This window comes from Leptonotus elevatus, chromosome 1 (assembly GCF_054856555.1).
Source record: "Leptonotus elevatus isolate MCC_2025b chromosome 1, RoL_Lele_1.0, whole genome shotgun sequence".
NCBI lineage: Eukaryota > Metazoa > Chordata > Actinopteri > Syngnathiformes > Syngnathidae > Leptonotus > Leptonotus elevatus.
This window is the reverse complement of record NC_141239.1, coordinates 33,194,910-33,207,412: the sequence shown is the minus strand read 5'-3', so window position 1 is coordinate 33,207,412 and position 12,503 is coordinate 33,194,910. Positions and strand designations below refer to the sequence as shown.

The 12,503-nt window shown below is 41.1% G+C and overlaps 1 protein-coding gene across 2 annotated transcripts; it reads left to right on the top strand.

Moving 5' to 3' along the window:
* Positions 1-517: 517 nt before the first annotated feature.
* On the top strand, positions 518-12,106 carry cdr2a (cerebellar degeneration-related protein 2a). 2 transcript variants are annotated; one of them, XM_086058896.1, is made up of 8 exons: positions 518-768; positions 1,890-1,992; positions 3,616-3,728; positions 6,981-7,114; positions 7,558-7,725; positions 7,797-8,111; positions 9,481-9,739; positions 11,089-12,106. In XM_086058896.1, exons 1-8 carry the CDS (start codon positions 721-723, stop codon positions 11,344-11,346), a joined length of 1,398 nt encoding a protein of 465 aa, XP_085915022.1. In that variant the 5' UTR covers positions 518-720; the 3' UTR covers positions 11,347-12,106. The 2 variants fall into 2 exon arrangements, with proteins under 2 accessions (XP_085915022.1, XP_085915014.1); XM_086058888.1 differs by having other exon boundaries at positions 6,966-7,114.
* The last annotated feature ends 397 nt before the right edge of the window (positions 12,107-12,503 follow it).

Sequence of the window (12,503 nt, the reverse complement as noted above, 5' to 3'; positions counted from 1 at the left end):
TGTGTTTTATATGCTCTGGGAAAATGTATGGAGGTAAATTTGGTGCAAAACTAACTTGTGCAAAAAAATTGTACCTGTAGAAAAAAGTCTAAATTTGTATCTGTAAAAGTCGTGATTTGTATCTGTAAAAAAAATGTGTGCCTGTAAAAAAAAAAATTGTGTCTGTAAAATAAATTTGTACCTGTAAAAAAAAAATGTGTATGTGTAAAACAAATTTGTATCTGTAAAAACAAATTTGTACCTGTAAAAGTCATGATTTGTATCTGTACAAAAAAAAAAATTGTACCTGTACAAAAAGTATAAATTTGTATCTGTAAAAGTTGCGATTTGTACCTGTAGAAATGACAACTTGTAGTCAAAGAAGTCGCCACTAGGAGTCACAAGTGGGTTTTCTGCTGCTGTTCAGTGACGTGAGTTTTGCCCCATTTGTCGCGCTACAAATGGAGCAAAACTAAATTTGTACTTGTAGAGCGCCGTGATTTGTACTCGTAGAAGAAGAGGGCGGGCTCTGGAGGATTTGGGCGGGCTAAAGCTCAACCTCATTGGTTGAGCGAACGACCGTGGGTTGAACTCAAATGACGCCCATAAATCCGCAATTCCAAACAGAGTAGCCACACTAGTTTACGCGTCATTTTGGAAGAAGAGGACGTCCCAGGTGTGAAAATTTCAACATGGTTCAATATACGAACACCGTGTGGAACAGCTTAAACGTTGGTTGACATGCAGAGCACTCCAAGTGGGCAGAAAGAAAGAAGTTTTAGTATGAAGGTAAGATTTATTGTACGAACATAGCTCGTAATCCGGTGCTAGCTAGTTAGCTCATCTCATGTTGTCACGAAAACTGAACACATTGAAGTCACGATTTGTAGTTCAAGATTTGAAGCCTACCAGTGTAAACATACGATCAATAGCTTGTACCTGTAGAAAAGAAAAGTGGACAGTACTCAGCTACTTGTATTTGACTAACATTATATTCAAGCATCTGTACTCTTACTATCATAATAAAATGAAAACAAAACGTTTTTACTGCGAGTGGATCTTTAAGCCGCTACAGGTATTTTAACCTCAACCCTTTACCGTCTGTATTTAATCATTTTATTTCAAATATTACAATTTATTGATAAATGTCAGTATTTATCAGTATTGAGGTAAATCCTCCAGAGCCCGCCCTCTTCTTCTACGAGTACAAATCACGGCGCTCTACAAGTACAAATTAGTTTTGCTCCATTTGTAGCGCGACAAATGGGGCAAAACTCACGTCACTGAACAGCAGCAGAAAACCCACTTGTGACTCCTAGTGGCGACTTCTTTGACTACAAGTTGTCATTTCTACAGGTACAAATCGCAACTTTTACAGATACAAATTTATACTTTTTGTACAGGTACAAAAAATTTTTTGTACAGATACAAATCATGACTTTTACAGGTACAAATTTGTTTTTACAGATACAAATCTGTTTTACACATACACATTTTTTTTTTACAGGTACAAATTTCTTTTACAGACACAATTTTTTTTTTTACAGGCACACATTTTTTTTACAGATACAAATCACGACTTTTACAGATACAAATTTAGACTTTTTTCTACAGGTACAAATTTTTTGCACAAGTTAGTTTTGCACCAAATTTACCTCCATAAAAATGTTTCAGTCTCAGAGAGATGTTGTCATTAAAATATTTCGAAATTATTTTCTATCGGGTGCCACCTGGCGACTGTTGATATGTATTAACGACTTGCCACGTGGCTGTAGTCAACACAAGGGGCGGATGTGGTTGCGATGTAGTGAGGCAACAGGGCGGGAGCGACGAGCGAGCCAGAGAACAGCTGGCAACTTCGGAACAACTTGAAGACGAACAACACTTGAGGGGGCTCTGTTTCTCGCCAGGTGCTGCGGCGTTCGCTCGTGAAAATGCTAACTGAAGGGATTCTGGAGGAGGATTTTGACAAAAATGAAGATGCGTGGTGCGCTCAACGGGACCTTGAGCACGGTAAGAGCAGCTGCAAGCTAGAACTCGGTGTTTACCTAAATGTATTTACTTAAATGCTTTTTTTTGTAATGACGAAGCACGCCACCAAAGACAAATATCACAAGAAGTAGGTACATTTCAGTGGGTAATTGGGTACCGATCTGCTATCTAGTAGAGAATTGAATTATTCAGCTTGCCACTTTGCTGGCATTGATGGTCCTTTTCAGTTAATTCCTCCAAATTGGTCAGAGTCCCTTTAGTAACAGACATGATCCAAACAAAACTGCAGGATTTCCTTGGACTTTGTACAGTAATGTACTATTTTTTATAAACACTTTGTTTTGGTGCATTGGCAGAGTTGGCTATGTTTACCAAGTGCAACTAACTGCAAGAACTGAAAAACTTTATTCGCATGTATTATGTGTTGTTTTATGTGAGATATGTGACACAAACAAATGGTTTACTTAATTATGTTTAACATTAAATGCTTTATTGTGGTTGTAGTTAGTGCTGCATCATAGTGAGAGGTGTTTGGAATATTTTGGTTACATTATTTAACTAATACGATTGGCAAAACAAAGTAGTAGAGTAGACTGTAGACTGTGTAATCCTCATGGAGAATTTATATTGTATTATTTGTATCTAGGTGACCTGACCAGTGTACAGATTGAAGGTACTAAGCAGGCACATTTCTATGTAGAGCAGGGTTCAGGAAAAGTGTGACTCGGGGGTGATACGGCCTAATCAGTTTTTTAATCCACTGAGTGTTTACATTATTATGAGTCATCTGGTTCTTGTTGCATTGATTTAGCAATTTTGAATGTACTGTATTTTTTAAGTTTTAGTCACTTAACCTATTAAATCTTTGATCAATTTTAAATAATATAATTATGTGTTACTGTGCTAACTAATGTTCTTCGGAAGCCTGAACATAGTTTTAAGAAGGAAATAATAGCTTAGTATGAGGATAGTGTTTGTCGAAATCTACCATCCATAGTTTTGTAAAAACAACAACAGTATTTACAAATCACATTGGAGCTGACGTAAGCTAGCAGCGAGTGCCAACTGCACCAAGAGAAGTGAAAGTCATCCTGCTGGGTTCCGCCTTCGGCCACCGTTCAGATCCCTAAACATCACTTTCCCTTTCATGCCTTTTAACCCGCTGTCTTTATTTTGCTTGACTACACAGCCTTGCTTACATTCATCATGTTACTGCTAGCCCAAAATGGCCACCGCATCCCACAATGCAATGCAGCTCTCAAAGTGTACAGTACGTTATGCGAAAAGACTAAGATGTTGCGCAGCGATTTGCGAGCGGACGCTAAGTGCTATTTCTTCTTGATAAAGTGGGTTTTCACTTATTTCACTTATATGATTAGTGTTAAAAAAAATCCATTGGCCCTTGAGCGCAAAGTTTGCCCATCCCTGACCTTAAAGGATAAGACAGATTTATGATGAATTTTCCCAAACTAGACGATGATGTAGAAAAGCATCCGCAGCGGCAAAGGAAGTGGATTTGCATACCTCACATTCCTCTGATTCATCCGTGTGCGGCAACAGGATGCGTGTAGACGCCTTCTGTCTGGAGTTGTTATTGTTCTACGTTTTGACGGGTTCAAGTGTGTTTTCCCGTGTTTGGACCAGATCTCCATTTGGCCGCCAAGCTCGGCAAAACCCTCCTGGACGGCAACCGCGAGTTGGAGCAGGCGCTGCAGCAGATGTACTCCACCAACCAAGAGCAGCTGCTGGAAATAGAGGTGAGATACGCACGCACACACACACACAAGTTTGTTTCACTATCTTTGTGGGGCCATCTCATTGGCATAATGCATTTCCTAGCCCCTTCCCCTAACCCCAACTATCAAAAATGATTGCCTAACCCTATTCCTTACCCTAACCTCAACCATAACCCAATTCAAACCTAAACTCTAAAACCAAGTTTTGACCCTCAAAAAGAGGTCTGAACTTGTGGGGCCCAGCAAAATAGCCCCACATGGACGGGTGGGCCCCACAACTCTGTGAAATCCCGAAATGTTGGTCCCACTATGTGACAAAAACAAGACCGCACACACACACGCACGCACGCACACACACACACACACAGTGGGTGAGCAAATCAGCAGTGGTGTTGACGCGTTTTCTTCACTGCTGTTTTTGTTCCGTTTAGCAGCATGTGATTTTAGGAATGAGGCTGCAAAAGAGATGTTCTCTGTAAGCGAGGTGTCTCTGTTTCTGTAATAGGATTGAGTAAAAGCTAATCTGATAGTCTGAGTCGGTGAGTTGTGGGCACAGTGCAGATCGTTCATTTAGCTAATTAGGCACCGGAACGCGCTTAGCAGTCGGTTTAGCACACATTCCTGACTTACACTTTTGGCTAACTAAATATTAATTTCTCTATTTTTGGCCCACTGACTCTTTAAAAGGCCATAAACAAAATCCACCCAGACACTCAGACGCTGACTCACAGACGTGTCTTACTTAAACAAACCAGCACCCACCAGCTAAAGACGCAAGCGCATAGGCACTACACCCAATTTACAGTCGTTGCTGTATGTTAGCCTCCTTTTGTGTGTTCAAACATGTTTACAGTGTGTAAACATGTTTAAAGACTGTGAAAGGGGCAAAACAATATAAAAAAAACCTAGTCTGTATATACTGCAGATTTCCATCTTATGTGTGTTAGACTGAAACATCTCTTGCAATAAACAAGGGGTCAAGAAGTAGCCGCTGGTGGAGATTTCTCTGGAGGGAGCGCTATAGTTTCATTATTTTATATCCAATTATTATTTGTACTGATTAAAACATCTCAATAATGATCCATAATTAATCACAATCAATTGTATTTTGTGCTTGTAACAGAATCAGTGTAAAATAATCAAATAGAAAGTATATTTTGCTTCAAGGACTGTTCTAGTAGCTTTATTTAATCCTTGGATATAATTCTTCTCTTCTAATGATCAGGGCTCCGTGGACATAACTCGAGCAGGGGGATTTTGCTCCTGAGATGATACGGCAAAGATGTATATTTGAATTTGGCCGTGCGACGTGCGCTTATTGCTTTAGATTTCTCCAACAAGCAAGTAAAATTGAAAGTAAAACCACTTATAGTTTGAGTTTGTGCAGCGTCCGCGCCAGTGACTCCTCTTAAGTTTGGCTACACGTGTGATGTTTCCCTCCTCCAGCACACCTGATTCAAATGATCAGCTCATCAGCAAGCTGTATGAGAATGATAATGATGCTGATTCATTTGAAGCAGGTGTGTTGGAGAAGGGAAACATCTAAGGCCCCGTCCACACGAAAGCCAGTTTCAATGTATCCTCACAAGTTTCTTACCGTTTAAGCCGTTCGTCCACACGACGGCGCGGCTTCGGAGCTTGAAACCGATCACTTTTGAAAGCGGGCTCCAGAGTGGAAAGATTTCAAAACGCGCCCCGTACGCGTCCGTCTGGACGCCATATGCAGGATACTCCTCCAGCGATGACGTAATGGTCGCAGCTCGATGACGACGCCATTGTCGCAGATTGGTGACGTATGCGCCAATTCTCGCGTGACTGCGCGCGAACCGTCAGCCTGTCAACAACAATGGCGGATAGCCGTGTCGTAGTCGTTTTGCGCTAAATAGATGACTTCTTTATCCCCACATTTAAGAAGCGGTGTTGTACTTAAATCAGCCGCCATTGTCACTTCTCCTGTGTTCGCCTTTTTCATGTTGTTTCGATACATACAAAGCCATGTTTGTTCTGGAGATTGCAATAAAGTTGATTGCGCTGATTCTTCTTCTACGCTTTCCGTTAACTCGCTGTGGTTGCGCTACAGCGCCACTCCAGACTTGGCATATACATTACAGCCGTGAAACGTCCTCAGCGTCTTCTTTTGGACACACGCAAGTCTTAAAATGCTTCTCTGTGTACGAGATTTGTTTGAGGAACGAAGCCGGCGTCCAGATGTTCGTTACCGTAATATTTTCCCCAATATTTTGGTCTGTTTCAAATTGTACAACTTGTCCTCAAGTTTGGAGGCTGCACTGTATAGAGACAAACAATTTAGTCTGACATATCCAAAAAATCTAAAGCATAGGTGTCAAACTCCGGTCCTCGAGGGCTGCAGTCCTGCAGGTTTTGGATGTTTCCGTTCTCCAACACAGCTGATATATAATCAGCTCATCAGCAAGCTCTGCATAAGCCTGATCACGATCCTGCTGATTGGAATCAGCTTGTGTTAGAAGAGGGAAACCTGCAGGACTGCAGCCCTCGAGGACCGGAGTTTGACACCTATGGTCTAAAACAAATGACAGGACTACAAGTTGCTGGATGTGGTGGCTCAAAGAATAAGAGCCTTCATTTTTCTGTCTTGGATTTCTTATCGTTCATTGCTATGTATCTTTCAAACACTCCTACTTAAAAGGACAGCAACGTGAAAAATCAACTTTTAGCCATGTTAAAATGCTAATTCCTCATTCCCTAATGTCCATTCGCCCCTCTATGAGAAATTCTAGCTCATTCTGCTCTCCAAGCACCAGCCCCTCCCAACCTGAGAAAACCAGCGGTTGGAACTTTTTGACGTCATTGGGTGCGGTCCCACCCCCGCACCGCCTCTGTGGACTAAACACACGCCCACTTTCTCTGAGACCTCCATGGGATAGTGACAAAAGTAGCCTTTATCAGTAAACATTCTGTCCAAATGAATTCAAAGCAATCAATTATCCTTCACATTTGCAATGCCAAAGTGCAATAAAATGTCTTAAAATCCCAGAAAGAGTTTTGGCCGACACTTGTGTAAACTACACGTAAAACCTTTTGCGCTGTTGAACCACACAGCGCTCCTTGGCAGCTGGCGGCTCAGGCCAGAGGGGCGTGGCAACCACACGGGGAGGGAGAGGCGGGGTTTTACCGAACCGGGCGTTTTACTTCCGCATTAGAAAAATAACAGTTTCTGAGTGTGAGGTGTCACCTCAACAGAATCGAACTATTAAATGTTTTGCCTTTGTTCACCAGTATCTTGCTAAGCAGGTGGAGCTGTTGCGTCACATGAACGAGCAACACGCCAAAGTTTACGAGCAGCTGGACTCGTCCACCCGGGATCTGGAGCGGGCCAACAAGAAACTAGTGCACGACGACCGCCTGGCCCAGAACAAGATCGACAGGTGAGGCTACCACAGTCTTATAAAGTTAAATAGTCAACGTAAAAAATTCATTTGCACTATTTCTATTAGTTTTGCATTTTTTTCCACTTTTGTTAACAAGAGTATTATTATTATTATTATTATAGAATTATTGTGCATTTAGAACAGATGGAAAATACGTGATTCATCTTGAGTTAACTAGTGAAGTCATTTGATTAATAATTGATGTCTCTAATTAAAAAAAGAAATAAATCCTAATTAATTGGAGATTGGATGGCCTGACGGGCCAGTTTTGGCCCACATGCCATATTTTTGACACCTCTACTGTAAATAATGAGACAAGGCGGCTGTGGCGAATTGTGCCTCTCTTTCATCTCCACAATATGCAGATTTTTATTTATCAGTGAAATGAAAAATAGTTTTGGAGCACGAGTCATCGTTGATTCTCTCTTGTCACTTTGCAGTCTGACCGAGTCCATAGATGGGCTTGAAGCGCACGTGGAGGGTCTGCAGAAGCAGCTGGAGGCACTCATGTCTGCCCAATCAGAGCGGAACAAACAAGAGCAGCGACGCAACCTTGGCGCACAGAGCGTTTCCTGTCTTAAAGAGCTCTATGACTTGCACCAGGACAGGTGCAGTGAACCCTAGTTGATGGCGTTGAATGCGTTCCACACGCACCCACCTCTACTTTGTCGCGGCACAGGTGTGTACTGAACAAGAGGCGACAAATAGAGGGATTGCGGCCACCGCAGGGGTTCGTGTACGATCGAGACAGACGCCAAGACCCAGGAGAGGAGCACGAGACCCTTCTTCGCTCTGTACACACTCTTCAGGGTCAGTTAGCAGCGGAGAAGAGCCGTCGGGAGGCGGCGGAGCGCGAGAGCGAGCTGACAGCCGACGACAAGCGAGGCCTGGAGCGCCGGCTCCACGTGCTGGCGGGCTGCCGGGCTCGGCAGACGGAGCTGGAGGCCCGAGTGGAGCAGCTGAGGCTCGTGTGGCGCGCCGACCGCATGTCCAGGTGCATAATGTCCATTTCCTGACAACAGGATTTACATTTCAAGTAACACCTGTTGTGTTCACCTTGACGGAACGCATGAAACGACAAGCATGCACAGACGCAACAACAGTTTGTAAACAATTAAAAATTGGTATTTGTTTGTAGACATAAACACGTTACAGCATAAAACTAACATAATGACTATGTAGGACAAAACTACCAAAAGAATAATAATAGTAATAAAAAAAAACTGCAGACATGAAAATAAAAAATGAATAAAAAATATGAAGATACATAATCCAAAAATAAAATACAATTAATATACATGAAAATCAAAACAACAATATAAATAAATACAAGTAAAAATGAGTACCAAAAAAACCCAAGATTAAAACATTTAAAATAAATGTCGAAACGGAAAAATAAATATATAAATAGAATTAACTATCAATCAATAAATAAAACACTTGCTCTCATCGGTATTTATTTCTTGCTGCAGACAAGTCAGCATGAAATGCAGAAGGAAATGTTGTGACTATCCAAACCAAATGGAGTCACTGAGATAAGAAGACAGGGCTCCGTCCGACACGCTGATTCCAAGATGGAAACTTGAGGCCTTCACTGCAGTTTGTAGGTGTTTGTTTGACTCTTTCAATAATGTATACTTTCCATGTACAATTACTGAAGATAAACTTGCAGAGTGGGACAATATGGTGGTCAAATCTAGCGGTTAACAGAAAATAACAGCACCCTGCCTCCTCTCTCCCTGTACCAACACGCAAACATTTTGAGAAACACAGGTGACATTTATTAAGTAATCACTCTACCTCTTGTGACACACACAGACACCTCTGACCCCTAGTGGCATCTACAGGAAATGTTAGTCAAATGAGGGTGTAGTCCTAAGTGTGTCTTGAGTTGAACCGTTCGCCTATTTTTTAATTGTTTTTTATTTTTGTATTAATTTTTACTTTTATTTATTAATTTTAGTTGTTTTTATTTTCATTTATATTAGTTTTAGTTTTTATTATTTTATTATATTTGTTATAATTTTTATTTTCATTTGTATTCATTCCTTCATTTTTGTTTTGTTTTAGTCCTCCATTAATGACATTTGAACATCTCCCCTTTAAAGAAAAAAGAAAAAAAAATGTTGCCGATTTTTCTCTGTTAACAATTACTAAAAGACAGTGTAATGTAAAACACTCAAATGTTCGGTCTGTAGCTTTAAGAGACTAAAAAAAAAGTCATTTTATTCATTACAATTTTTTAAAATTAAATAGTCGATTAATTGATTATTCACATTTTATTCTAGTCCTAGCCCTAGTTACAACTTCAAAAAAAGCCAATTAATTAATTTTATGTTCTTTTCTGATCCCACCCAAAACAGGAAGCCAGACCAACTACTTCTTCCTGACGCGGTGTTCTTCACCTCAGACGATAAGCTCCAAGAGGGTGAAGTTGAGTCCGAGGAGGTGGCTGAGGAGCCCACCGAGGACCAGAAGAAAGAACTTCAGCGGCAGGCATGCAATGGCACGGTGAACGCATCGGATGATCACGACAAGATGTGCGTGAGGCGAGCGCACGTAGTGAAGCAGAGGGGCATCTTGCTGCTCAATGAGGTGGACGCACAGTACAACGCGCTGCAGGTTTGTGCCAGGGGCATGTTTGCTCATTTGGGGGCCCAAAGACCTCCACATCTGTGTACGGCAAAGATTTGCAATATGAATTTTGATCATCAACTAAAAAGTGTGAATGGGAGAAAATTGTCACATTTCCTGACCTAGATAAAGTCCTTCAAATTCTTCTTGAGAAAATCTAGTCTTCCGAATAATTTCAACACTTTAACTGTAACTGCTAAGAACAACATATATTATAGTTTACTGTCGAGATTCTGTTATTTATTTGTTGCTGAGGCCAAAGCAATAAAAGTCCTACTTTGCTGCCATCATGGTGCCAATGTACTACATTGGAGTGAGTTGAGTAGCTTCATTTGGTCCAGGCTTTGGGAGTAACGGAATACATGTACCGCCGTTACGTAATCAGATTAAACATTTTTTTAAACTGTATTCCATTACAGTGACAGGAAAAAACATGTAATCAGATTACAGGTACATTTATTAAAAATGGGGATTACTTCAAGGATTAAAATTTCTACGATGAGAGAGAGTGTGAAAGATGGCGAGAGAGAGAGAGAAGGACAGAGCGAGAAAGAGCGCGTGCACGCCTGCGCACGCCCGCGCGAGTGGGACCGTTGCGGGCAGTTTGAAAAAGCTTAACGGACAGGAGGAGGAAATGGCGACCGGCATTCACTGGAACTTACTCGGAGCAAAAGTCTGAGCTAAGAGTTCAGCGGCATGCTACGCGCTGTAGCTTCTTGCTAGCTAGCCCGCTAGCCTACAAGCATAATGTGAGTTACAGCTTCCAAACAAATCTTCCTCCCACCAATTCACTATTTAAACATCATGGATGGCTAAACTTGTGACTGGGATAAAAGTTCATTTTGCAGTTGATGTCACACATCGTCATCCTCATTGGATGACTATCTATCTATCTATCTATCAAACTGTGAGGTGTGGTTGCTTTCAGTGACAGTTTGAAAACAGCATATGGCCATCAATCAATCAATCAGTCAATCAATAGCCTACATGCTTTTTAATTACTTACACAAGGATTTTTGTTATTTGTAGGCTGCCCGGGTCCCTATCACCCGCAAATAGCAGGGGCACATTGTATAGAATATATATTGTGGTGATATTTATTTTTATTTCGTCTTCATGAGCATACTCAATATTGGAGTAATCCAAAAGTAATCCAGTTACATTACTTTCATATTATGGTACTTGGATTACGTTACTAACTACATTTTTTAGCAGATAACTTGTAACTGTAACGGATTACATTTTAAAAGTAACCCTCCCAACCCTGATTTGATCATGATTAGATTGAGCAGGTGTACCTAAAGAATTGGCCAGTAAAATACATGCATGTTTTTCAGGTTAAATATGACGAGCTGCTTCAGCGGTGTCAGCAGACAAGCGCGGGGCTCACTCACAGGTCCGTCCAGACGTCCTGCAGTCCGTCCGTGAGCGTTCGTCCCAGACCCCGCCGCCTCTCCGGCTCGGCCAGAGAGCCCTCGACAGTGTCGGAAGAGCCCGAGTACAAAGTCCTCTTCAAGGAGATCTTCACCTGCATCCAGAAAACCAAAGAAGACCTGCACGAGAACAGACTTGTCAGGCGCACGTCCGCCATGTGATTGTATCAGTCCTCATCCTGGAATGCTGTGCGTGCACTTTGCTTTCAAACTGTTCTGCATGGTGCTTCATGTGGATTTAACATGGTACCAAGTTTCTATGCAAATGCTACTATGCTTTAGTCAGTTAGCACTGATTCTTTTGTTAATTTTTTCCCCCCCGGCTCAATTACTTGAAATATTGACAGTATTAAAAAAAACAAAAACGTTTTTGTTTAAACCAGACGTGGGGAACCTATTTCCTATCAGGGGCCATTCAAGTCCTCCGAAGGCCATACATACCATTTGAGAAAGCGTGGTTCAAAGGGTATTATATCATTTCTGAGGATTTACGTTATAGTTTGTGTTGTTGTTTTTTTAATAACAGTTCTCCTTGGGTTTTATTTGATTTTAGGTCTCCACACCTGATTTAGACTTTAAAAGTGCTGCTGATATGCAAGCATTATGCTTACGCATAACAGTTTAAAGCTGTCATGTGTGACTTATGTGCAAAGAAATGTTGGAATGTTATAATAGGATCAAAAACTGTATAGGCTGATTGTGACGATTAGCTTATTGGTTTTTTTGTTGATTATTTTTTTTTGCACAGTGACATGTTTTGGAACAAGGACCCAAGAACGCTTTGCACTTTTACGTTATTTATTTGGACTGATTGAGTTTATTTGTATTTTTGTTGGTACAGTTAATAGAAGTGACTGACTGGGAATGCTAACACAGGCAACCATCACAGGTGTAAGTAAATAAATAAATGTGAAAAAAGAGACGATCACGTACTCCTTTTGTCTAGCTTAACATATCTACTGCAACGGCACTCTTAAACATGTTTATACATTTGTTAGCATTTTGACCAGAAATAGTAGCCTAACAGCATCATCATGGGTGCTCACCAACATAAAGTGGACCAGCACGAAAACAACAAATAAACGGTAACGACAAAAATGTTGGCGAGGGGAAGAATACGCGAAGTTGATTGGGTGTAATGAAAGTCGGAGCGCCATTGGTTGCGATAGTCATTGTGTAGGAAATGTTGCTCCAACCATTTCCAATTTATTGAGATATGACTTCTACCTGTCTAATAATATATTAATAATAATTTAGCGTCACGTCGAATATTCAGTAGACTGCACAAGGAAACAACTTGAAATGGATGGTAACATAAC